The sequence below is a fragment of the Camelus ferus genome, chromosome 11, assembly GCF_009834535.1.
Source record: "Camelus ferus isolate YT-003-E chromosome 11, BCGSAC_Cfer_1.0, whole genome shotgun sequence".
Taxonomy (NCBI): Eukaryota; Metazoa; Chordata; class Mammalia; order Artiodactyla; family Camelidae; genus Camelus; species Camelus ferus.
In genome coordinates this window covers 9,413,867-9,441,721 of record NC_045706.1, presented here as the reverse complement: position 1 = coordinate 9,441,721, position 27,855 = coordinate 9,413,867, and the positions used below count along the sequence as shown (strand labels likewise).

Genomic DNA, 27,855 nt, shown 5'->3' with positions numbered 1-27,855 from the left:
GTCTCTTCAGAATCCTTGAGGATGGAGGACAAGGAGATTGCCTCTGTCATCTTGGAAGCATTCTCTCTTAATAAGTAATATTTCACACTCCAGTCTCTCATCCAAGTCCAACCACTATTCATACAATCCTCCTTGAATAGGGCAACTGTACTTACACTTCTCAAATTCTGCTCCAGTTTTAGTTTTACAGACCATAAAACATATAGAAAACAGACTCTCAACTTTCGACCTTTCTGTTATTAAACTCTCTTCATACAAAGAACAATGTAAATGGGGATTGTACTTTACAATTACATGCAAGTCCAGGAACTTTCTAGAAATATCAAATATTGAAGCAATCAATTATGATAATTACTGACCTTTTAAAAAAAATTCCTTCTAGTTTCGGCTAACATTTGACTACTTAAAAAAACGAAGAAATAAAAATTTAAGAAATAGATTATTTTGAAAGCTTCATTCTACCTTATAGCCTCCGATGCGATGTTCCTGCTTAAATTCCTTCCCGTTTTTCAGCCACCTCATAGTTGGTGTTGGACTCCCCCCAGCTGGACAACGGAACTTGACAGTGTTGGCTGCAGGGACGGCGTGAAGCCGTTTTTCCATCTTTTCCGTGTTGGTCCAGTACGGTGCTCCTGTTTTGGAAAACAACATCATAATGTATATGGATGGAGAGCTTCATACCCATTATAAACTCCTGACAGGTAAGATCACTTTATTTTGTAAGTGAATGACCCAATGTTTTCAAAACCTTTGGGTAATGTTTACATTAGGGAAACATTTTCTGAAGTCTGATCCAGCTGGCCTCACAGAAGGTCCCTGGAGATGGGCTGCTGGATAGTTCATGTCTATTAACAGGGAAAAAAGTGTTGGAGGTACCTTCTAACCCTTGTTCTCAGTGCCAGAATATAAATTCAAGAATCATGGTTTAAAATGCTACTTTAGACACACAGTGACAACAAATACAATAATAACAGCAGAGTCCTCCAAAAATATATCATTTTAGATTGCTCCGCCTATGGAATGATTACATTTACACCTAAACAAGTCATGCTAAAAAGTCAACTTACCCATTGGCACTTTACTTTAAAGGGTAATCAATAGTATAACTTACCATCTCAATAGGATAAAATAATTCACGGAGGCATAGTTAATTTCACAGTACTTTATATGACAGGCCAACAAACCATATTACTAAACATATTTCAATTTTTTTAATGAAAAAAAGGTTTTTTTTTTTCCCCTCTCTCCAGTGGTGGTTGTGAACATGGTAATTCTACCACCACGTCTAGGGGTATAACTTAATAGGCGTCTCCCAATTAACACTAAAGATAGCCCTCAAAGACAGGGGTAGTAGTGATTTTTTTAAACCCAAAGAAGGAGATAACTTTTTGAATTACCAAAGGAAAGACATTCTTTCTAAATAAAAGTTGTAACATCAATCGGAAATACAGCCACAAATTCTGCAGGCCTGCTAATAACGGCGCATGACCACCATTGACTGAGTCCTTCTTATTGGCAGATGTGGCGGCAAAAGCTCTCACATGTTTAACACATTAAAACTGACAATAATCCGAGGAGAAAGGCACTGTTATGATCCCTGTTTACAATGGGGAAACTGAGTCATGGAGAAGTTACATAATCTACCCCAAACCACAAAGCTAGGAAGAGGCACCACCAGGATTTGAGTCAAGGCAGTTGGCTGGATTCCAGAGCCCACTGTCTCCCCTACTTTCCACGGCTAGTAAAAATCGGCTTCTCCAAGGCACTGGAATCCGTATCTTTAACCTCTCTGCATGGAGGCCTGGAGTCCAGGACAGACAACCTTGACTGAAGGCACACTGCCTCCTGCATTACTGCCCAGGACTTCCAGTGAAATCCTGTACAGCGATGTAACTCTTCACATGTATGTTTCTGTCTGAGCCACCAAAATCCCCGTGTTCCCGCCTAAAGCATCCATCAACAGGGCCATAAACATTCTAAAATATTGTGGAACCTTCTAGAACACTGAAATTCTAAAAGACTGATCCACTACTGCTTATTTCTGGTGCAGGCTAGACTGAGGAATGGCGCACACACTCCACAAACCAGAGGCAAAATGGGCGTACGAAGGGGCTTTTGTCTCCGATGCGGATTTAGAAGTTTCCTGCTCAGTTCTGTGGATGGTGCAGCTCGTTCCTGGGGAAGCGATGCCCTTCACTTAACAGCCAGGCTGTTAATGGTAGAATTAGGAAGTGGAAAAACCGCTTCCAAAACACCCTACCCCTCTTTGCCTCACCCTTGCTCTTGAAACCTGCTGTAAAATGCAGAGCTGGGATTTCTTAACAAGGACGGTTGTGTCTTCTTTATCCTTCTGCTGATCTAAGTGTCAAGGTAGTGGGGTATAGGTGGTGTCGACATGATGCCAAGACAGAGCAAAGTGAGGCCAAAATTGTCAGTCATGCGTACCAGACAGAGAAAGACCAGAGGGAATGTGGAAGGGGGGACAAGGGAGAAGGAACAGGGCTGCGTTCTTTTGTCTGAATCCAGCTGCATCTGTAATGAGTAAGCAACTTGGTACCCACTTGACTTGGGGTGTCAAACGCCCATAACACACCTATTCTTTTGAGGGTTCCCCAGGGAGTACCTGATTCCTATTTATCGCAAGTCTCCCAGGGTCTGGCATATGCTGAAACAATTTCAATCACCTTTCATTTTAAAAGCTTCTACTTAGAGCAATCCATCCACAGCCACGAAAAAAGAAAGCATTAAGAGCCCAAAATAAGTAATGAGCTTTGTCGCTACACAAAGACTTTTACAAATCGGACCTAAATGAAAAGCATACCTCATGCTGTCAGGTGTCTGCACTCATGTCATCTGTTTGAGTAAACACAATAGCCTATTCATGTGAATTAGCTAAATATTAATGTAGTAACTCTTTCAGATAGCATCAATTACGGCTGCAATGATCCTGTGGAATGTCTTTTCTTTTTTACATAAAAGAAATCAATAGATAAGTGCGCACATACCATTAGGCATGCTTTCTACATTCCCGAGGCCGAAAAGTAGGACTGAGCTTTAGGAACTAGGAATGTGGCTCTGTTCCCCTCTCGCTGGGCTAAGCTGCTGGGTGAGGCTGCAACCCGCAGGGGATCACCCCAGACCACATGAGCCCGGACGGTCCTGGCCTGTGGCGACAGCAGCCCTGGCAACCAGCACCTTTTTCTTGGCGCCTAAGGAATGATTTAAGGACAAGGGTGAAAGAATTCTGCTGGAATTTCTGGCAGGTAGCCACTTCCCCAGGGTGAAATTTCAATCACCCAAACTGCACCTATAAAACCTGCTTGTGCAAAACAGACACACGGCCATGTTCCTCATCTAAAGTCTCAGAGATGGCAGGTGGGCGGGGCGCCACAAAATCTAATCCACGATGTAGGAGCCAATCACTAACATGACTATCGCTCGAAACCCGAATTCACAACATTCGCCTTCCCTGAATAATGATAAATCTCGACTCAACAGAAAGGGCTGTCAAGCCAAGTTTTCGAGGTTCCACGTGTGGCAGTGTTGGGTCACCCCCAACCCTTTATCCAACCTCACTCGGGGTGAGTGCTAAACGTCACACAGGCACAATGTGCTTTTGTGATGAAGACTTCCTCTACGATGCCAAGCACACGAATCTTTTTAAGAGCATGGTGCTAGAGGGGGAGGTTATTTTATTATTTTACAGTGGCTCTTCCTGAAATAAGCTAGTTTTATGCAAAACTTGAAGAACCTGGAAGAGCTACAAAAATAATCGCACTGTAGGCACAGCCCTGCTGTGTCGCCGCCATCAATGGCCCCATGTCCTCTGCAATCTCTTCCTGTCTTCAATATTTCCGGCTCTGCTTGCAGTCTGGACACATGGGAAGACCAGGTCCCTCCTAAGAAGGACAATGGAGCTGGAGAGAAATAGGGAGAAGGCTCCTGAAAAGCTTCTCTGCCTAAGGAGTCATCTTTCATCCCAAGGCTGTGAACCACATTAACAACCTTCATTTGGAGAAGAAACTCACCGAACAAATTAATGATCTACAAAGAGATGACCCTAACACACAGTAGGTGCTCAACAGGGATGGCCAAGGTCACACCACACTGCTTGGAAGACATGTATGACATCAACTTGGTCTTCCATAATGTTAGGGACATAATTAATAGAGAAGGAACTGTGGTATAAATCCCTGATGGCATTAAAAAAAAATGAATTATACTTAGGAGTAAATAATTTGACCTGGAGGATCGGTATGGCCCCTTCTGCTCTGACATCCTCAGATCTCCTGATGCAGCAGAGGTAGCAAAAGAAAGATGTACTTACTCATAAAATACTAAAAACAAGCAAGTGAAAGGAACAGTAAGACCCAGCCAAAATAAACCAGTAAAATCCCATCACCAAGGTTTGGCATACCTACTCATTATCATGTTCTACACTGAAACAGGTACTGTACACTAGGAATAATGCTAAGTAAGTACAATTTTAATTTAATACAGAAGTCTCAAGATGCGGCTGGCTGAGCAGATTAAGGAGAAGATTCATTATTCCATCTCTGAGCCACCTCTTGGTTATTTATGTGTGATTCCATCAGCAGGGTGTTTCCATAATGAAAAGCACACTCCTCAAGGTCTGCTGACCAACAAGAGTGGATCACCTGGACGGTGCAGCCTGAGTCATCTTCAAACCATGGAGCAGGAACTCTAGTGTGATGGATGGATGGATGGATGGATGGATGGATGGATGGAAGGGTGAACCAGAAGGACAACTATTAAAAGCCTGAGCTATAAAATGAGGGAGTTGAACTGAATGTGCTGATAAGGCCCCTCCCAGTCCTAACATTCTTTCCAAGTACCTATATTCCACACAGATACTGATTCTGTCAATAAATGGCCAGATAAGAGGATTTATTTTGACCCTGCAATTTAAACTTCAGGGGAAAACTTGGGCTGTTGAGCCCACTGCCACAAAGACTCTTACTTGTCCCGACACTGACATCTAAGGTTTACGGTCTTTTTCCCTCCTCTCTCTCTCTAACCAAAAAGAGAGGCTACAGCCCAGCAGTTTAAAGGAAAAACACAGAATCATATTACCACTGTACCAGAAGAGACCCCAGTGACCATCTGGCCCAACGGCCGGTGTGGTCAATGTCATGCAGAAAGGTTAAGTGACGTGATCAAGGTCGCACGGCCAGAGGCTGGGCTGAGGCTAGACCCAAGTCCCCAGCTCCCTGAGCAGAGCTCTTTCAACCACTCCAGACTGCCCTTTGAACTCTCCCATGGAAATTAAGTCAAAAGCTCAAGATTTATGTGCGCTGTGGCCACTGATGACTGCCAACTATATTTTTATTGGTGCAAAAATAAAAAAAAATAAAAACACAGCCTGTTTCAGCTCCTAGATTAAGTCTCACAAACTCCCCAAAGCTCCACTAAGGCCTCTGTCTTAAGTCTATAATTAGGGCCTTTAAAAATATCACTAATCAGGACATTTCAATGCTTTGACCCCTGATGAGGGAGGAGATGTCTCTGAGCGCTCCATCCCACCCCTGCCGCAGACTGCAGTTCGTCTGTTTTCAGTTTTGCATACAGAAAGAGAAAGCAAATCCAACAAAAGATGGAGATGTGAGTGGAGGTGTGACTGGGGGGGATGGGGATTTCTTTATCTGAGACATCTTATTAAAGCAACAACATGCTGAACAGCAGGTCATTTGATAAGAAAGACATTAAAACAAACCAGACAAGTGACCCACATGTGAAGTGCCTGAGTCCCCTGGGAGACCAGCTGCCCGTGGGAGTTCCCATGATCTGCCTTCAAAAGAGAACCTTCCAGTCGCTGGTGATGCTGTTTGACCAGAGGGGAAGCCGTGAAAGAAAGGATTGTCAATCCGGCCGAATGGATGGAACACTATCACCAGTGTTTGTGATAAACAACCTAGCCAATGTATGATGAGGTTTTCATTCCAAAGACATTTCAAAAAACCATAGGAAGCTGGTGCATTTTTTAAAACTTTGTTTTCTTCAATTCCTGGCAACTGCAACACAGTGAAAAAAACAGCATTTGCCAACTTAGACACAATCTCTACCAAGTAAAATCCCAATTATAGCAAAGGTGACTGTGAATTATTACTATTAGCAGGACCATCAGTGAAAGTTCAGAATCTCAGGCCAAGTACCATCATTTTCCCTCGTTACTTCCAAAAAACAGACAGAAAAAAAAAAAAAATTGCCTTCTCCCTGACGCAGAGTACAGGCAGCTGCAGGTCTCAACAGGAATAAAACCAAAATAGAAAATTACCTTCTCTCTCTCTTCACTCAACAGAACCACTCCAACAGCAAGAATCCTGGTACAGCTGTCTTACCATCAATTCCTTCCAGTTAAGCAGCCAACCTGAACTTCTGTCTATCACGATCTTCCCAAGAACTAAGTCTCAAGCTCTTCAGAAACAGTAATACTTAAACACAAGCTAGAGGTCATTAAAAAGTATCTTGAAAAAAAATGGACAGGTCTACGTATTTGCTGCCAGATAACCCATTAAGATACCTAGTACCTGGGGAAGGCAAGGACTAGTTAAGTTATGCTTTCCTATGCTAAAGCATGACGCTTGAACCTTTCAAAACCCTCAGCCTGGATGCATTTCAAAAATTAGCATTTGAAATTGCAACTTTCTGTCCGGAGAAAATCTCTTTCACCAAAGGGCATATGTAGCAGCATTATTTCCTGGCAGCCAGGCTTGTAATGACATCACAGGATTGTTCCGCTCAGGGAAACGTCTAGCACTGGTAAGGTGTGAGGTCATCAGCTAGTCAGCTGCTAAAATATGACCGGAGAATGCCCTCCACATCTGTGATGGAAGAATTTGACTCAAAAGTGGTGGGGGTAGGGGTGGGAGGTGGGGTAGCCAGATCAATCAAATCAGTCCATTGCAGGGATTTTCAAAGCACGTGCAACAGGATGCTAATAGATGCTACATTTTAAATAGGGTCTTATAGTCAATAAGTTTGGAAAACCCTGGGAAAGGACAAAAAGAAACAGATGTTTTACTACAGAACTTCTCAGAACTTGTATTATGCTGATAGACACTGGAAGTCCCCAAGAAAGGTCACAGTATGAGGTATTTTCCAAATTCATCTCAAAACACAACTCATTTTTGGCAGAGAAGTATTCTGTACTAGGGTTCCAAGGGATACTCTTTGAGAAACACTGGCTTATTCTCTTTATGTGCAGACCAAATCTGAACACTGCTCTGTTTTCAAGGAGCTCCACAGAAGATACGTGTGAGGACGGTGATTCCACAAAATATTCATTCAAGATCCAGAAGCAACCTACTGGCAAGGCAGGTCTGAGATACTACGCAATACTGCTCATGAGACAATGGAACACTCCCAGCCACTCAATCTGCTTGTGCAAACGAGGAAATCCTCTCCAGAGGAGCCCACTTTTAAGCTGGGTCTCCCAGGAAAGAGTTAAGGTCAACCTAAACATTGCAGGACATTCATAAAGAAATCAAATCAGACTTGGACTTGGATGTTAATGGATACCAGTTTCATGGCCAAAATTCAACCATCCTGCCTTAATTTTTGACTTTTTTTTTTGCCATTATATTTGGCTACCTTAGTTTTTATTCTCTGTAGAATCTAAGAAGAACTCTACCAGGAAGATAAGCTTGCCTTCTTCGAGTTAACCACAAAAATTAGATAAACAGTAACACCAGCAGTGGGAATACCCTGGAATAGAGTTTTCAAGTCAGAAGATGTGGAACTAACATCAACCAATCCCAAAAGAGAAGAACCCTTTTCGGAGAAGCTCAGAAATGTCACTGTCAGCACAGGGTCACTGGAGCATCATCTGTTAACTTCGCTGACAGGGAACTTTCAAACACACCCCAGTGGCATTTCCAGACAATCAGAAAACACTGAAGGAATCAATCTGGACACACGAGTGGTTTCCAGGTGGCTGGAAATGCAAAGAATTCGGTGCTTCTACAATTTTCCCTATTAATCAGGTCAGGCATTTGACACTTGAGGTGGCAAAAAATTGTTTTAATGGCAACATCCCCTTCACCGCCTTGCCAATTACCCTGGCCATGGCATTCCTCTGTCCACACAGGCCACAGCTGCTTAATCTCAGCTGCCCCAGGCTGCACCTGTGAATCAGACCAGCCTAATCACACTAACAGATGGCAGAGGCCAAGTAGCCAGCTAAGAACTGCTATCACTTTAAATCGCGTCTAATGTTTCACAGGCACCAAACAGAGGCAGTTCCCGACAGCAGTATCTCCCTGGTACAGCTAACACCAGCCCTTAATCACTGCAGAGCATCCATTTCGGGGCAGAGTTGGTGTCATTCGAGAGCTAATTACAAAGAACCCTGGTCGCAAGGTGAAGGCGTGGCAATTCACTCAACATGGGCCAGCATTTGTTAAGTGGAGCTCAGGACTACCTGGCCTTCACCTGGACACTGGGCAGTCAGGACAAGTGTTCAGGATGAAAACCTGGAGGTCCACGGCAGGTGTTCCTGCTGAGTCATCACAGACACATTCACTCAGCCTTCTTGTTACATACCCTATACCTCACTGTTACATTTTATTATTTCCTGCTTATTCCGTGGTAACACGCTATTAGGCAGGGTACCGATCACCAGGACAACGCGGTTCCAAGGCATGCCAACGGAGCTGAGCTGAATCTGATGTCACAGTCAATAGCAATGGCTCCCACACATGGGTACCACTTTAGAGCTGTAAGCAACGGCAAGCCTCCTCCCTCCACCCACATCATCACCCTGGGTATTGGCAAAGGGGCCTGTGATTAGACATGCAACAGGCCTACGACTCAACTGCGGCTCTCTGCTTTTTGTTCCCTGAATCACAAATTTCCAATCAATAAAACACAAACAACGCCTCTTTCCTCCTTATCTAGTGGTTGCGAGCATGGATTGAACCAGCAGCCAGAACAGAGCCTGCCCAGAGCAGACCTCTTCATCACTGCCAGAGCCAAAGAACTAATAAGAAGTGAGTGATATCTTTTAATGTACCAGTGTTTTATTACTAAATACCAAAAATAATAACAACCACCTCATTAGAAGGCTGGTGCAAATCACAATGGAAGACACTCTCTCACCTTATTACCCACTGTATTACGGATAAGATCTCTAACAGTAAACTTGTGTTAGAGGCAGATCTGCCCGTGTGAATCCCTAAGCCAGTAGTTCTTACACTCACTGTGCATCAGAATCACCCCCAGAGTTTTTCTAATTCAGAATGAGAATTGTCATTTCTAGTAAGTTCTTAGGAATGCTGATGCTAGTGGTCCAGGCCCCAAGCTTTCTCACCAAAGAGTGAAAAGTATATAAGCCAAAAAATTTCTTTTTGCCCAAGCTGCTAGGAGACTCAGGGACAAATCCAATGCCCCAATTCAGCAAACCATTATCCCAGGTACCAGCCAACATCGATTTTAATAACAATTTGTCTTATTATTTAGGTCTTGTTTGAATTTATTAAACTGACAAAAGTCCTTCGAGAAAATGTGGAACATAGCATCTAAGCAAAGAATGCCAGTGGCCAACGTAAAGCGATCTGGAAACATTCCAGCCATGTTATTGGAAAATACAATTCATTTGATCTTCTTTATCAAACACTCACGAGTACTTTTCTGAGCACTGTACAAATACAAGCTCATCGTCATAACAACCCCATGAAATACTGTTATTATTCCCATTTTACAGTTGAAGAAACTGAGGCCCAGAAGTTAAATTACTTGCCCAAGGTGGCCCACCTCAGAAGTGGTAGAGCAGGATGTGAACCCATGCTGCCCAGGTCCAAGAGGCCACATTCTCACTCACCAAGTAAAGACCTCCTAGGGTCGGTGCTCAGTGTTAACTGCCCTTAGATACGCAAACAGCATTTGTTGTTCCCCTTTTCTATCTGCAAAATAAGGCACACTTCCCTTATTTCTGCTCAGGATGCAATAATGTTTTACCAGGCCATCGTTTCTCAATCTCAGCACTATCGACATTTTGGACCAGATTATTCTTTATTGTGAGGCCATTCTGCACATTGTAACGATGTATATGAGCAGCATCCCTGGCCTCTTCATAGTAGATGCCACTAGCATCCCCCTCTCCCCGAGCTGACACAACCAAACATCGCCCAGTGTGTCCCCGGGGAGGGAGAAGGAGGAGAATCACCCCCAGTGGAGAACCACTGGGTCAAGCCAGGCATCCTCAGTGGTTATGAAGACGACCAGGATATTACATGGCTCTACTGGCTTTACATCTCCGAACAGTGAGAAACCAGAGGGAAGAGGAAGACCAAGGAAAGAAAATTCATAACTGCATTCAAAAGAAAGAGGCTACTGACACAATAAGAAAGGACAAACAGGAGAGAAGGGTGCACAGAACACTGGTTTATTCTCAGATTTGAAAGTCAAGAGCGTAGACAGAGCGGAGAACGGTGAGGACCGCAGGCAAGAGCATCCCGAAGAGTGGACAGGAAGACAGCTGGGAGTCAGGACTGCCCACCAGGCTCTCCTCTCTCGGGGACCTCCGGAGACAGCAATTACTTACTCTTGCTGTTACTGTTCTCACTGACAAAATCCTCCGAGCCATCTGTGTCGTCCTCATCATCTCCGGATGAGATGGCATCTGTATTCAAAAGAACACATCCATGGTTGCGTTTTTGCAAAAGCAAGAGGCTGCAATCATCTACAACTCAATCCCTCTGGATAGGGAACTCGACGACCCAGGAACCCAGGCGCAAAGTCTGAGACCATGTTTAGTTAAGATGGTTTTAATGGCTTAAATTTTCTTTCCATGATGACAGTTGGTCTCTATTACAATTCTCAATCTTTTCTGCTTTCACATTATTTAAACATGCTATAAAATTGGAAATACTGAAAATGGATTTTAAGCTTCAAACAGTATTCAAGTCTCCAGCAAATTTACTGATTGTGTAATAGCCAAAGATTCTTTCCAACACAATCTTTTAGCACTCAGGGTCTCCTTCAAGAAAGGAATTAGTCCATCGGAAAACTGAGGTCCTGTGTGGCCTTCTGACTGTTTGCTAATATTCTGAAAGCAGAGCTTTAAACTTGGTCACAAAAGGGGGGCCTGTGCAGCACCCCCGTCACTGCATGGAAAAGTCAAGGTGAGAAACTCAAATTTTCATAAAAGGAATTGGAAATCTTCAGCATCCAAATTTCCATCCTGTATTCTACATGCCAAGGATGCCGGTTGCGGGGGTTGTTTACTTAAATAAAAGTGCACTGTCTTAAGAGAAAAATGTTATCTGCACATGAGAAACCCTGTCATTTTGAATGCCCAGCCTCTCTCTTGATATACCAGGTCCTGCAGAAGAACTTCAAACACAGATGGATCACAAACCGTGAAGCTCTGCACCTGGCATGCAATTAGCAGATCCCACTGTAACTTCACTTGTCCAGTAACACTTTACCCAGAAAACGGCTACAGAGAAGAGAGCAGAGGGCTCGCTGGACGACTCACCTGTGACATTGACCATGAAGTAGACAGTCTCACTGTCTACATTCCTAGCAGCAGTACAAGCATAGAGGCCGGAGTCTCTAGGCGTGGCACCTTTTATCTGCAAGTACTCCCCAATAAGCACTGTCCTATTGTTGGGCCCCAAGTGTACCCCATCCTTAGTCCAACTGATCATGGAGGCATCTCGCAACAGGCAGCGCAACTCTAGCGACTCCCGGGGTGCAGCCACGTACACTTCCGGTTGGGAGATTTGGTATTTGGTTGGTGGCTCTGCAGAAAGGTGGGAGAGAGAAGACGGAGACAGATGGGAAGGAGGAAGAGGAGAGAACGTCCAACAACGGTCAGTGGAGGCCCCTTGACTCCCAGGAGAGATGGTTCACATTTTGCAAACGGCCCCAGAGGGTATCTGCCTCTCCCCGCACCCCAGGAAGCTGCCCTCACCAAAGAGCAGAGGAGCACCTGAAACCAACCAGAGGAAGCACCCAGCCAAAGCTGCCCTACTCGGTTTCCACAAACTGGAGGGCGTTAAACAAACTCAAAACCCGGCACGGAAGGATACCGGATATCGTACAAGAAAACTTTGAAGTCGCTTGCCAGTCCAAATCCTGCTTGCACCGTAACACCCAGGGAAGTCCATCACTGCAGCATTTGTCACTTGTAAGGATGTGTTTCTTACAAATGGTTTCATTCCACACACACACACACACCTTTATTTATTTTTGCTAGACTCTGCCTGTGGTCATAAACCCGAGCTTCTTAAAAAGAAATCCTCAAATTCCCAGGCCCAGATGAAAACATTGCTGGTCTAGAAATTTAACTCTGTACTGGGTAAGCTGAAACACACCATTTTTCTTAAAATGATGAAAGCCTGGAGGCCTTAATGTCAAAACCAAAAAGGGGGAAATGCCCCAGGCAGCCAAGAGGCGGTCCCCATTGCACTTAAATGGATCATGAAACGAAGCTGGTGACGGCCACAGGCCTAATATGCCATTTTAAAAGCTAGACCCCTCCCTGCCACCAGCCCCCACCGCACACCCTAGTCCCAGCCTCCTCAGGCCTCTGCCTTTGTCTCCTAACTGAGGGCTGCCCCTTCTTCCCTCACCCCCACGCCAAACCCAACCCATCCCTTCAAAGGCCAAATCACGCAGTGCCCTCCTGGTTGAGAGCTTGCCACCAGCCACCCTGGCCCGGAGTGAAGCGGATGTCCCCTCTCGTACATCTGCCCACTTCACGCACTCCTAGGGAGGGACCACATTCCTGAGGAGCATGTCCTGTCCCCCGAGGAGACGCCAAGATCCTAGAAGGAGGGCTCAGGTTTCCTGGCTCCTAGTGCGCCCCTCCCCCGCCCCAGGCACACACCTAGAAGGTGGCCTGTGTGGAACGGGATCACAGTCCCCAAACACGCAGGGCAAAAGGGGACCCAGGAGGACCCAGCCTCTGCAGACGGAGTGAGAGGGAACCATGGGCCTTCGAAGAGAATAGTCAGAGCTGCTGGCTGGGACCCACCAGGGTCCATGAATCGGCTTTCATCCTTCACAGTGAGAACTGTGAATGGTACCCGGAGTCCCAGGCCCGGAAAACACAAAGCTTCCCAGCTCCGGGACAGCTCCAAATCTGGGCAGCGTCGCAAGGCAATTGTTTTGTCCTTTTGAGTGTAGTCTGGACAAATCTCCCACAGAAGACTGAAATAAAGTCACTTCGTGTTTCAGTCCCAGCATTGAAGGACCAGCGAGGGCTGCCAAGCATCTGGCTCCAGAACTCACCCTCCCCCTCCCCGCCACCACCAGCCCATTCCCCAAAGGGGCAGCCCCCACAAGGCATCCACGCCAAGAAGGGCCCAGACAGCCAACAGGATGGCAACACAAAGAGATAACCACAACACAGGGAAGAAAACAGAATACAAATTTAAATATGGAAAAACACACCCCGAAACAAGGGCAGAGAGCCCCAACTGACAGGAGGGTTACTCTTCAAAAGTTTGTTTTTCTCATTCAACAATTATTTACCGAACACCTACTGTGGGCCACGCTTTATTCTGGATGCCCAGGAAGCAGCAGGAAAATAAAATATTCCCTGCACTTGTGGGATGTTAATTACAGACAACAAATATGAAATCTACACAACTCTAAAGTGTGTGGGGTGGTCCTAAGTGTCAGGAAGAAGAACACAGCAGGCTAGCGGCACATCCGGAGATGCAAGGCTCAAACTCCGGCCCCCAGGCCAAACCCAGCCAGCGCCTGTTTTTGTAAACAAAGTTTTACAGGCTTGCAGCCAAGCTTGCTCGCTCACTTACACATTGTCTGGGGCTGCTGTGGTGTGACAATGGCGGAGCTGAGTGGTTGAACCAGGGACCTGATGGCCTGCAAAGCCTAAAATATTTACAGTCTTGCCCATTACAGGAAGTCTGCCAAGCCGTGTTGCATAGAAATGTCAGAGAAGGCTTCTCTAGAAAGAAGTGAAGGGCAAAGTGATGTTTACAAGATGCTTTTGGCTACTATATTCGATATCTTGTAGTAGCTTACAGTGGAAAAAAATATGAAAACGAATACATGTATATTCACGTATGACTGAAGCATTGAGCTGTACACCAGAAATTGACACAACACTGTAAACTGACTACACTTCAACTTTAAAAAAAAAAAAAAAGATGCTGCTGGGGACCTGGTTGGACAGTCCTCAGAGGAGGCCTCTCAAGGCTATTTAAGTCATAACAGCACTGAACTCAGTGACTAACAGACATATTTTGAACTCTGAATCCTGAGCAGAAAAGGGAGGGGAAGAGAAATGCGGGGAAAGGGGGAAAAGAAAGGAAGTCAGTTTGGCCCCAAATCTCAGACCATCTCCCCCTCCAGTATCCCAGAGTCAGCGTCATACAACATCAGAACCGACAGGCTCCCAAAGGCCACCTGGCCTAACCCAACCCCGTTTACAGCTGTTCAAAGCGAGGCTCAGATATCGTTTGGGGTCCTGGGTCTCCAACAGCTGATCACTGAAACAGCACCCACAATGTTAGAATGTATTTACACTGGCTTAGCCTGGGTCATAAAATGATCGATATTTATCGCGACCACATTGCACGGTCAGCAGGTCACCAAGAATGTCGCAGCACTTGCGTCCCCTTGAGCTGGAACCGGTCATCCAGAGATTACTGAGCAGGGAAGCAGCTGGACAGAAGCAGCAACACTTCCTTTAAGTGAGAGCCTGGGACTCATGCAGCCAACCTGCTCTGTCCTGGCCCTCCAACCAGGGGAAGCCATGTCCCTTTTTTGCGGAGGCAGTGGAAGGCCCTAAGACTGCTGGACGGGGACAGAACAAGACACTGGCATATGTGAAGCAGAAAAAAAATCTCTCCAGATAAAGGTGGCATTATGATTTCTCCATTTTTAAAGGAAAGCATTTTTAACTCAGAATCCTTCATCTGAAATAGGTAAACCACAAAGTCTTGCCGAAACCAGGGGTATCTGAGATGCTGGACCAACATCACCAGAAGGACACCTGCCACCTGCTGCTGTAGCAAGAGGTAACACAGCACAGTAAGGACCACGTCCTGTTCAGGCTGGACACGCAGGAGATGCTGGTTGCCTGGGCACTGCCTGCATGAGGTGAGAGTGAAGTCCTGAGCTCCAATTCCACTCTGCTCTTGCCTAACCCTCTTGGCTTCAGCTTTCTTACTGAATGACAAGAAAGAATGTCTCCAAACAGGGTATTATTTTGAGGATCCAACAAGCCAACTATTATGAACCAAATTCCAACCGTAACTTGCCGGGCCCAAGACTGTTATTCTTCAAGGCTGAAGACACTACCATGATCTTGAGCACCACTCTCTTCACAGGACAATCAGAGTCTACTCAGAGTTGTATCTCCATAGATAACAAAACAATTTTACTAATGATGGGCTACCAGCTCAAAGGACTCATAAGATGACTTGAGGTCCTGAGAGTGGTTTTTATTTCCAGTAAAACCAGGTCAAAACCATCACCCAGTTTCCCAATTAGATGATAAGCCTCACAGATAGTAAAATAACTCCCCCAATACATCAACAAGATAACGATGTTCACCCACACAATTAAGCCATCTACCTAAGCCACTCGAAGTCTGAAACCAGTGACTGCCGTGGGGAATTCAGAAAGCACGTGTGCCTCCCTCCCCCAGCTGATTATTTCACAACAGGCTCAGCTAGGGGACTGAGGCATCTTTGGGGAAACCCAGCAGAAGCTAGCAATCTCTACGCATAAGCTAGAGGGACTTCAAGTGCATCTTAGGGAGAATGGGTGAATGAATAGAAAGAGGGGGAAAGGGAGAAGAGGTTGGGGAGAAAGAGAAGAGAAGGAAGAAAGAGGGTCAGGGAGGGCAAGTGGGGCACGTGGTGGGGAGGGGCTGAATGACACACCCATCCTCCCCAGGCCACCCAGCGGCTCCCGCGGCCCCGTGTGTGGGTTCCTACATCACAGGCATCCTAGGCCAAGACGCGAAGAACACAGACACTTAGCCTGGGGCCCAAACCACTTGCTCGGTGGAAGCAGCTCTGTCCCTGCCCCTCCCGTGCGGCCACTGGGGCTTGGTTTCTCTTCTGTGCTGCCATCCTCCGGGTGACCCCCTGCCTACGTGTTCTCCAGTGCTCTGTGTCCACCTCCATAGTGGGACTGACCTCACCTTGTTCCGTGGGGACAACGGGCCAGTCCCCTCTGACATCAGTGACGCTGTCTCTGTGGTCCCCTAACTGTCCCTCTAACTTTGACTTGATTGCCTTCCAGTGTCACAGGCCAGTGCCTCCCCTTGGCTCCACCAAGTCGCATGGCCTGCTCAGTAAAATATGACAGTTGACACGGGGCAAAGTACTCCTTGGGAGATTTAAACAATACCTAGCAACATTAACAGTTTCCTGCACTTATTTTTTTCTGGTCTGTGGCAGACTTTTAACCTTTCTCACACAGAGAAGGGGAGAAATCCATGCTGAACACACAGCCCAACACTTTCCTCATCAGTTCTCACCAAAACACAGTGGGAGGAAGTTTCCAGAAGCTGCTTTGTTACACACCACGTGCTCCTTCAGAGACATCTACAGACAGAATACATTTCCTTGTATCTTTCATAATGCAAATTACAACCCACAAAGGAGCGAGAAGCATGGAGCGCACACACCAGTGCTGGACGCTCTGTCACTGTACCTCAAAGTGCTAAACAAACAAGGCGTGGGTTTGCTTTCCAGGAGGACGAAAAGGCACTTGCTTCTATGTGCTGAGGTCGCGCACCGGCGGGGAGAGCTCGGCTGTGCCGTTCTTTCACTGCATCAATTTGAACTTTCTCCCCACAGGTTTCAAACACCCGAATAGCGCCAGCAGCATTTTGTCACACAGCTTTTCAATAAATGGACTAGTTTGACATTAAAAAATGAGAGATGGGCACCCTTACAGCTCATCAACAAGTGAAGGGTTTGAGTAACAGCCACCACTGCATACAGCATGTGTGTGATTCCTGTCCTAAGCTGCGTCTCCTTCCCGCCCCTAAGAAACTCCTGAGCTGTGATCCCTGGGGAGCTACTGGAATTTAGAACTGAGGGGCCTCGACTGGGGAAAGGAAGAAAGTGAGGCAGGGGTTGCCTGACTCCTCGAGTCCCCAGTACTGCAGCAGATCATGACCTCTCGGGGTGGTGTCATGCTGATGTTACCAGCTTTACCTCCCAGGAAATCAACGCAGGGACCAGCAGTCCTTGCTGGAGGTGAGCAGAGCCTTAGGAGGGGGAAGTCTTGCAAAAGTCAGCAAAGGCTGTGGTTTCTGTGCCTTCACTGCGCACGTCCAAGCCGAATTCCTCCCCAGTGTCATCAGGAGGCTGTCCTGAGACAATTGAAGCAGCGAGAGGGAGTCTGGAACAGGGAGCTATTTCAGGTAACACTTTATGCTGCCAAGCCAGCCACAGCAGCACTTCAGACTGTCACTTTTTATAATGTTTGCCTATAAACTTCTCCCATGTGGTTTTTGAAATGGCGCCCAAATGCAAACAGAGAACAGATGGGAAACCCGCGTCTTGCCCTGTCCAATCGTTTCAGGGAGAACGGATGACAGATTTAAACTGTTAAGGAAGAAAAAAGCAGAGTATGCCACGGGGACAACGAATGACGTCATGTTTCACAAATTCAGCCTTTTCTGGGGTTTCCTCAGGATCAGTGTTCTTTCAAAGGTCAAGTTTATCGCAGCTAAGAAATGGAAACCCCAGCTCCAAGGACGCATGAGAGAGGTCACCCCTGGAATGCACCCCCCCACCTAGGTTTCTCTATCTCAGAAAGTCAGGGGTGTCCAAGCCCTAAACACATTCCTCCAGAAAGGAGAAGAAAGAGAGAAAGAAATCCCTAAACAACTCCCTCTGCGAGAGGAGGAGGGAGGAAGAGAGGAGAGGAGAGGGGAGGAGGAGAGGGAGAAAACCAGCAGGTACGCGCAGACGCAGTGGAGGCTCTTCCTGTTGCGACGGCGTGGCCGGCAGGGACTCCCACGGGAATTCTTAACACCAGCATTTGGCGCGAGCATAGTAAAACAGCCTCGGTCTCCTGGTGCCCTCCAGACATCCTGCCACCTTGCACAAGAGGAATAAATATCATTGCTGTGGGGCTGCCACTGTCTTGACAGAAGAAACACACAGAATGAAGCTGCAAATGTCACCGCAATGTCACAGTACACGGGGCACGTAGCAAGTAAGTGTCTGTTCCAGTTAGCGTCGACTCACCCTCCTGGTCTTCAAGACGGCCCGTAGTGGCCACTACCCCATTTTAACTGGCCAATACCCCATTTTCTGTCCACAGGAACGGAATGCAGACTCCTCTGATACACAGCACTACCAAAGTCCTTTTCACCAGTTAGAATCGAGGGAGTCTGGACCGACGGACACCTGGTGTTACTTTTCAGTAACCCATGGGGCGTAGGGGCTTTGGAGGAGCGAAGCCCCCACTTTTCTACAGCACAGTTTCTGTCTAGGTGGCATCAAAACTTACCAGTAGAAAGATATAAAGCTACTGGGGTCCCCGCCATCAAGTCAGAAATGACCACCCTTGTGTGTCCTAGCACAGGGGCTCTGCAGACACCCAGACGGCAGGGGCCGAGCTGGCTGCTTCAGCTCAGACAGCCTCAAAGCTTCCCTTTTACAAGAACAGGCTTGCAGAAGACAAAATCCGGACATCAAACAGAAGCCTTATAAGGCATGGGTACTACTTGTTCTTTCGGGGGGTGGGGGGGAGACAAATACTCTGCACAATATAAAGATGAAAGTTCTCCACCTCAAGAAATACTGCCAACATAAAAATGGGGGCCTAAAAGAAGTCAGAGCAATGAAACACAGATAAGTAAACAGGCTGAAAGGCTGCAGCTTTCTCTTCCAACCGGTTGTCGAGTGTCTTGCAGACTCAAGTCAGGACTTACAGTCCTCCTTGTCGGTATCACAGGGGCCAGAACCACTAACAGCTACCTCTGACACAGTAGCTTGACTGTTCCAGAAACTCTAGACTGGCTCGCATTCCTCACCATCAGATGGGATAATGGTTAATGCTTCCAATATGGTAACCATTTAGAATTATATATTTAGGCCCACCCCTCATATAATTTAGGTCTGCCTTTGAGAAACACGGCAAACAGCTCTGAGTCTGAAAAGAAATGATGTTGTTGCCCATGAGAAAATTAAAATGTCGAAATAGTAAAATGCCTAAGAATGCACCCTTTTAAGAGTGAGTCACCATTATCACCCAATATTTGAACCCCAAAAGTGGAAATATTTAGCTCCTATTTTGTCTGCATCCAGTCTCCCTTTGATGTAGCATTTTAGTCTGTTAATAATAGTGTTCTCCAAAAGGGAGAAAGAGGGTCACAAAAGAAGTTTTCTCCTGGTCACCATAGGAGCATCAAACTCTGATGTTCAGAGGAACAAAATTCCCACTGGACCACCAGGATGCAGGTACGGGACAGGACTATCTTCATGAAACCCCCAGATATTGGCGACTTTGCTTGAGCAAGAACTTCAAATTTGAGCCCTTTGTTTAAAAACTATTTCCCAAAGAGATACGCCATTAGATTATCCAGCGCCCAGGAAGCAGAAACTGGCAGCACAAGTCATGTCAAAGTGGCCCCACGACCCCAGGTGGGATGTACAATGAGTTTCTGTGCTCAGTCACCTGATTATCCAGGCCCTGAGCCTCCTGTCTCCTGGAAACAAGCCTGCCAGACATGGTGAGAGGCTGGCGCTTCTCAAGATCTTCTGGGCTTCCTAGGGCATGCTGTTCCAGGGAAAACCACAGCATCAAAAAGCTGGCTCTGCTGACAGACCGAGACCACTGGGAAATCTTTTTCTCTGTGGAAAGATTTTGTGCTCTCTGTATCCCCACAAGTAGGAAGGGAAAAGGTGGGGGTGGGGGTGGACAGGGGCCTCAGGAGGAGGTAAAGGAATGAACAGGATCTGCCTGAGCTTTATCAGCACAGTCTTAAAGGTAGAGAGTGGCCTTGCAGAAGCATCGCCTGTAAAATGAACACACATCATCTCCAGTGCTGAAAACCAAATCCTTTGCCCCCAAGACATTTTTGTCCCCGAGTCCTGGTGACAGCCCTAGGCCGCAGGCAGCCCTCTTCATTGTACAAAGTGGGAAGCCACCTGTCTAATCAGATGTTCCTTCAATTCCCTTAGCTGTCCCCCCAAGCCTTGCATGGTATCTGAGCATGAAGTCTCACTTCTGTCCCTCCCTGGTAACTCTTCAAAAGAGGCAAGGACAGGCTGGGGATGGTAAAAGGCCAGACTTAGAACAGGCCTGAGTCCCAGCTCAGCCACTTAGGAGCTGGGTGACCCAGGACAGGGCACTCGGCTTTCTAATCACTCGTTTTCCTCCCCTGCAAACGAGGAACAGTGATACCTGAGACAGTGCCCAGAAGGCGCCATGCACAACGCCCTGCACTTAGCGAGAACTCAAAGTGCACCGGCCATCGAGAAGACCTGGTGGCTGAACTCATGGTTCCTCCGCTGCAGTGGGCTAACCGTGAAAGGAGGAAACTCCCCCTAACCAGGTCTTCTCAACGTGGAAGGATGGGGATGTTAGAAAAGAGAGAGCCTCTAACGCACATTTTAGTGCCTATTGGTCCACGGCGGCATTCTGTTGTCTGCTGGCGTGCGCACGTGTTCCTAAGAACAAAACTGTGCACGGAGGTCGTTCCTGCCTCTGGGAAACGCCTCTTCTCCCTCCCTCCCCCGTACGTGCATATGCTCTGAATTCCATCCCTGGCTCCTCTGTTCCTTTTCCCTACATTCTGATCTCCATCTCTGCAGTTTTTCCCACCCCCTGCATGTCAGTGCCACTCAAGTCCCAGCTTGCAGGTTCATATTTCCACCTGCCGGAGGGAACACATTACCTGGACGTCTACAGAGGTCCTATCCAAAACAGGCAGACGACCTTCAACCTCCTCCTTCTGCGCTGGCCTCTCGCTGAGCGCAGTTACCACGTGACATCAACCCCAGCTCCAAATCTGCCCTAAAGCCCCTCTTCCTCCTCTCTCTTCTCATCCAGGTAGTGCCCACACCTCCACCCTTACTCACTCTGTCTCCGCAACAGCTCTGGAAAGAAAGCAAGGGTGGATTTCTCTCCCACAGGCCCACCCCAGGCCTCTGCCATCTCTCCAAAAGACCTCTGCAACATCCCCTAACCATCACCTGTGGGCCGCCCTCTGTGTCCACATCATGGGCCACCAGAGTAATTTTCTGGAAAGCAAAACTTATCTCTACTTAAAAAAAAAAAGTGCAGGCCATGCCACACTCTGACAGGGGAAAACCCGAAGAACATCACCCACACTGCAGCCTTGGTTGCTCCCTGGCCCCAGATCCCTCTCCACCCTCTCCCTCACACAGTAGGCATGTCTGTTCACATGAGCACTATTCCCTTTACCTGCATCCTCTGTCCTGGTCCTCTGCCTGGCAAGCTCCTATTCAGCCTTTAAAGCCCAACTTAAATTTCATCTCTGTGAAAACTCCTCTGATTCCCATTAAGAAGCCTGCATTGCCCGCATCTCCAATTCACTAGCTCTTTGTTCATCCATCTAGTCATAGCCAAATATAGTCTGCCCCCCTGCCCCCTGCACTCCAACTGAGAGCTTCTGAGGATGGGGGGGACTGTGCTTCTCAGCCTTTACTTTGCATAAAGACCATCCAGACAGTTTGTTAAAACACAGCTTCCTGGGCTCCACTTCCAATGTTTCTGGGTCAGGAGGCTTCAGGTGGGGTCTGAGATTCTAGATTTCCCATACATTCCCCAGGTAATGCTGATGCTACAGGTCCAAGAGTCACCTTGTGGGAAGTTCAGCTCCAGTGTCCAAGGACAGGTTTGAGACCTGCTGCAGCAGCGATGAACCCTGTTGACTTGGGCAGTCTCTTCTCATCCCTTGGCCTAGAGTCCTGGTTTGTAGAACAGGCTGTCTCTGGGCTACATCAAGGTCGCCATGGGGACAAAACCAGAGACTGCCTGGGGAGGCCTCTGTAAAGTGGGGGTACACCTGAGAGAAGCCCCCTACCCCCTACCAGGCAGCAGGGGGTCCCCTGCCTGCCTACTGCTCAGAACTGGCCGGGGTGGGCCAGGCTCCTGCTTATGGGTTGTAGCTTGACACTAAATGATCAGCAGATTGTTCTTTTCTAATCACGTGGGAATCTCAATTTGCATTTGTCTGATTTTAAAATAGAGTTTTCTTTCAAATGAACAAATCTCTCACATCATATACAACGTAAGTTACCTAAGTGGGATTTCTGGAATGTTCCCAAGGATCTTGTGAGAGTTGTCACTATCAACAGCCATGTAAAACACCTGCTCAATTACTTTCATGAGGGAAGTGGCCTGTGGCTTATTAAAATACCATTTATTACTCATCCATCCAACAAATCAGAGATACCTGATACTTGTATGGGGGCATGGGAAGCCCCACAGAATTCCCTAGAAAAGAGGATCTCAGTAGGGCTCAGGGACAACTCACCACAACCACACACCCTGCCTCAAAAAACCCTGAACACCAGACCCAGAGGCCACAAGCCTGAAGACCTGGGCTACAACGAGTAGGGTAATTGGCCTGCGTTCCAGAGAGCAAGCCCCAAAGCCAGCAGTCCGACTGCATTCCAGAAGCGAGTTTTCAGGGGTGGTTGCCTTTCCACACTTAAGTGTTACCTGTGGCTCCTAGAAGCTGCTGGTGGGACCAGCTCACATGTCCCTGTCACTGGCATAAACAGTCAATAAATGGTGCCAATCCAAGGGGATACATTTGTCTTCTAAGTCCCTTAAAGGTCAGATCAATGTCCAAATCCTTTCTGACATTTTCTCCAGCCCCACCCTCAGTGAGTACTTTCTCAATACATGAATACTTTCAAAGGGGCCCCAGCGACAACAGAAAGGGGGAAAAAGGTGGGGGATGGGGAGGAGAGGGCGAAGAGTTAGTCACTCCTTGAGGGCAAGGCTGCCTCCCGCTTTTTCAACTCCAGACCTTTTGGGGGTATTGTTCAGCAAGTTTACTTAAAGGGCCGGGCCTTTCTTCTCCCAGCAGGACCCCAACTCCAACACCCGTTCAGAGCCTGCAGATGTGTCCCCAGACACCCCCCGACCCACCCCCAGCAGCATCCCAGCCATTTGCAAATGAAGGGACAGCAGCTGGATACTGGGAAGCAGATGGGCCTCCTCATTTGAATGGGTTTGATCTGGCAGCCAGGCCTCCGCAAGTTCAGGCCCGGCCAGGGCTGGAATCGTGTTCAGGCCAAGGCACAGATTCATAGCCCGAGGGGTCTTTAGCGAGCAGCTGGATCAGAATGACCCCTTGGAGAGGTGTCCCTCTAGTCCGAGGGGGCGGGGAGCCTCAGCGGGGGCGGGGCACGCTCCCAGCTGGTTCGGCCCCGCAGGACCCAGAAAGGCAGGACGAAGCCACAGGGATCACTTTTCTCCGGTGATTTGCAGAGAAAAGAAAAATCCTCCCAAGGGGGGTCCTGTGCCTGAGGACTGAAACCACATGCACTCAGGAAATTCCAAATTAAGATAGGCGCCACCATGGTTAACCTTTCTCCCCAACTCTAAGCCGCATATTTGCATAGAAGTAAAACCTTCAAGAAAACAAACAAACTTTGAAGAGTCCCTACCTCCCAATAGAGCCCCTTTCAGAACCTTCGGGAGCATCTGATCCTGAAAAGGCTGTGCACGGCGGTGCATCTTGGCTTCCCAAGACGTGGACAGGGCCTAGCAAGTCCTTTCTTAAACCAAGATTGGAGAGAGGAGGGAGCCTTATATGACTCTCTGAGTCTCCAAACAAGCCCCTCAAGAGGAGAGCAGAGTCATGTTCACTCCCCAGCGGGAGTCCACCGGGCTCCCCTGGACACCCTGCCCTCAGGCCATCCCCCCACCTCCACGGTGGCCTGGCAAGAAACTGCAGCTCCAGACTGTCAAGAAGGAGGATGAAACGACCCACTCAGTGCCACGGTCAGCTGCCCATGACCTCCTCACTTGTACCTCTCAGGCTGGGCAGCCCTCACCGACGGTAGAGGCATGGGGCAACCCAGCTGGCACACTGGCTGGTACCAAGTAGGGCCCACGCAGTGGGTCTGCCCGTGAATCAAGATGGTGCCCACTTCCTTCCAGACCAGCCTCAGGAAGTTGTTGCAGAGTTGGAGGACCCAGAAAAACCCTTAACATGGCCCCCCGGCTGCCTCCAGCCTGGCCTGGCCTACTTCTCCAGTCGCATCCCAGGCCCTCGGTCATCACTCCAGCACACTGGCCTCCTCAGGGTTCCCCGAATCCCTCCGAGACACACCGCACCTTTACTTCCGAGCACCTTCCCATTGGGTTCGAAGTGGCCCCTCATTTTTTGGCAATTCTTTATGACAAACGCCAGTCCCCCGACCCCGTCAGTCCCCAACTCAACAGGACTTGAGAGCTCTCTGCTCACCATTCATCCCCACGGAGCAGGGCACAGAGTAGGGAGGAGCAGGGTCTCAGACAACTTATTTGGGGAAACAAACTCAAAGCAGCCACAGCAATTCTGCCGCAATCTGTAACGGCTGCTAGAGCAACGACCCTGGCTCTGGAAGGTGTCGCTGCACCAGGGAGGCAACTCCTCCCCAATACGAAGTCCCCACCCCCCAAATGCCTGTGGCCCTGCGTCTTCTGCGTCCACTGAGCAAGTGACCGGTACAGAGTTTGGCTGATGGACCAGCCCTGACTCAGCCCCACATCTAAGTGGAACCACTCAGAGTTAACTTTTTTTTTTTAAACCACCAAACTGAACTTTGTTTGCTTTAAAAATGGGCTGTGCCCCTCGGCCTCTTTTTCCCTCAGGATACCCTTCCTGGCCAGGGCTAGAGGAAGTGTAGGTGTTGCTGCTTCTGCCCTTTCATTCTTGGGATTTTTTTCCCTTTTCTCCCACCTCCCCCACCCTTTTATTTATTCCTTTATTTATTTTTGGCTTTCCTAGACTCCTGCATTAGCAGGCCCAGCATTTGTCATTTCCGTGAGCACAGCTTGCAGGAGCCCAGGGTACGCCAGTCTGCATAGGTGGGCCTTGACTCAATCTCAAAGCAGAAACGCTGAAGGAAAGCCTGACACCATAGCAAACTGACAACCCCAACTGAACGCTGAGTAACTCAGGTCCCAGGCAGACCGCCAGAAGCACTGGGGACAAGGAAAAACGGGATGGCCTGGTACCGCTCCTTGGGCCAGCCCTTCTGGTACTGACTCCTGCACATGACTCAGCCTGGGTCACTAGCTGAGACACAGAGCAGTCTCCCTCTGGTCTCCCAGGCAGCAGAGAGGGTCAGCTCCTTATCAATAAGTGACAGACCACCAGAGGCCATTCCAGAAGAATCACAAAGTGGTAATTATTGGAACGGTTTTATTGCCTGAGATTTTCCTTCAAATAGCTTTAGGGGAATAGACGTAGACAGATGAGAAGAAACAGAATCAGCCAGCAGTGCCCTTACATGTTGAAGAGTCAAATGACAGGTTCAGGAATGAGGGAGCCACCACGGTGTTCCACAGAAGACTCTCCTGTCCTGAAAGAGGAGTCAACTGGGAAACCTCTGTTGCACCAATAAATTTACCCAAAGGCCTGGGTCCACGCTCACTAATGATGGGGTCTTGGAAGAATCATTTCATCTCCAAGAATCCCAGTCATGAGTTTTGCCCATAAAATGGAAACATGAATAGCTGGGATCAGCTTCCTTACTAAGATTAGGAGGGAGAGGAGGAACTGGAAGAAGGTGCTTCAAAAGGTAGAAACTTTCAGTTATAAGAGAAATAAGTACTAGAGATGTAATATACAAAGTGATGGCTATAGTTAACACTGCTGTATGGCTGGTATACACAGAAGTTGTTAAGAGTGTAAATCCCAAGAATTTTCAGAGCAAGGAAAAATATTTTTTCTTTTCCTTTTTTTGTGTCTATATGAGATCATGGATATTAGCTGAACTTACTGTCACAATCATTTCACAACATACGTTAAGTCAAATTATTATGCCGTACACCTTCAACCGTGCTGTATGTCTGTTACATCTCCATAAAACTGGGGGGAAAAGATTAGAGATAATATATGTCAAGGTACCGAGCACAGTGTCTGACACATGGCAGGCACTCAACAGATGGGAATGTTATCATCATCACCTGCATCCTCATCCTCTCAAGGAATGGGCTGAAAGAACACGACCTCATCCATACTGACCACCCCCATCCTTCACTCCTCACCCCACCCGTCCTATCAAATAATCTCCACAAGGGTATAACATACAAACGACTACTCAGCTCCCACCCCTCAGAACTGTGGGTACCATAACAATCTCCTTGAGCTCCCTTCCATGAAGCCATGGAAGCCCAGCACCACTTAGGCCCAGGAGATGTCCATAGAAGCCAACCTGGCAGGGATGATCGACACATGCTAGGGAGCGCTCCTCACTGGCAAGGACAAAAGCCGAGCATGAAACACCCCACTTCCCCCACAACCAGTGCCATAACCCTCTCTTCATCAGCCTTCATGACAATCTTTTGGAGCCTCAAGAGAACTCCTTGCCGAAAATACATTTCTCTTTGTGAAGTACACATCCCGCTGTTCTTGCATGGCTGCAACTGACTTTTTTTCAACAGAGAAAAAAATGTCAACCCTGAACCATCTGAACTGCAAGCAGCAAGATGATCACATTTCTTAAGTCCAGACTTGTAAACTGTCTAAGATAATTTAAAAGGGTTGGATAAAACCAGGGCCTAGAGCTCCCTTTCTATTTTAATTAATGGAAATGCCTCTCATCAGAAGATCCGTCCTTATATATTACAGGGTAAACCTCCCTGAAGTAAATCGCCTTACACCCTATCTCAGGTTTTCACCTTGACAAGGAAGTGGGGTGGGGCAGGAAGGAAACTAGCCTTACTGAGCACCTACTGTCTGCCAGGAACTACTGTAAGGGATTTACATCCACATGCATTTAATCTTCATGGTCCCCCTTTCAAGACAGGTATTATCAGATCCATTTTAAGATAAAGAAAGAGAGGCTCACAGAGGTTATCTAATTTATCCAAGGTCACAGCATCAGTAGATAGTGGAGAGGTGCAAACCCGACTTGCCTAGCTGCCAAGGCCAAGTTCCTTCTGTGAGTCTGTAACCCCGGAAAACACATCCCATGCCATTCAAATTGATTTTATTCATTTATATGAAAAAATAAAATGTCAGATGCAGAACTGAGGCTAATTAGATAGAGGATTCTTGGTCTTTTAAAGATTTGAGTAGTGATTTTTTTCAACTTGAAACATTTGTGACACTTAGGATATACAGTCCGTTGTGCACGTATCTGGGTCAGCTAAGAAGACAGCACGCTTTGATGCAGGTCCAGGGGGGTGAGCGGCACGGGAAGGGGGCGCCCTGAAGGCAGTCACACCCCTCTGGGGCAATCTCACTGTCCACTAACAATCTGAAGCGTAAGGCTTTTCAAAGGGTTTAAACCCTAAACTCAGCACTACAAAAATCTTCATATTCATTTTATAGCACCTCCCCACCTCCCACTCCCCTACGCACAAAGTTGGCCTTTTCAATGTCTTGATACTTTTACATTACAACTGGTCATGTATGGAAAAACTTAACAGCAAACTGGCCTTTAAAAAGAGGTCACACAGTAACTTAGAAGGAGTTTTAGTGTTAGGAAATAATCATGACAATCTATATGGGGTTTATTTTATTAATGTCAGAGCTCAGAACTGGATTCTTGCTTTCATGTAAGGTGCTATGTATAAATCATAAAATACATACATCCTTTGTCCTCAATTCTGAATCTATCACTATTTTCCCTACAAGCAATTTTTTAAGCTCCTCATTAAACATGTTCACAACAACCTAACATTCTA

The 27,855-nt window shown here is 47.3% G+C and overlaps 1 protein-coding gene across 16 annotated transcripts in view; it reads right to left on the bottom strand.

Moving 5' to 3' along the window:
• Positions 1-27,855, bottom strand: part of FGFR2 (fibroblast growth factor receptor 2) — a 100,723-nt gene that overhangs the window by 62,405 nt on the left and 10,463 nt on the right. For 7 of the 16 annotated variants that reach the window (XM_032490756.1, XM_032490754.1, XM_032490753.1 and 4 more), the window contains exons 3-5: positions 11,498-11,764; positions 10,562-10,639; positions 463-632 (exon numbers count right to left, since the gene is read on the bottom strand). In XM_032490756.1, the coding sequence (XP_032346647.1) occupies positions 463-632; positions 10,562-10,639; positions 11,498-11,764 (515 nt within the window). The remainder of the gene's footprint in view (positions 1-462; positions 633-10,561; positions 10,640-11,497; positions 11,765-27,855) is intronic. The other 9 variants (XM_032490761.1, XM_032490760.1, XM_032490767.1 and 6 more) reach the window with 2 other exon arrangements.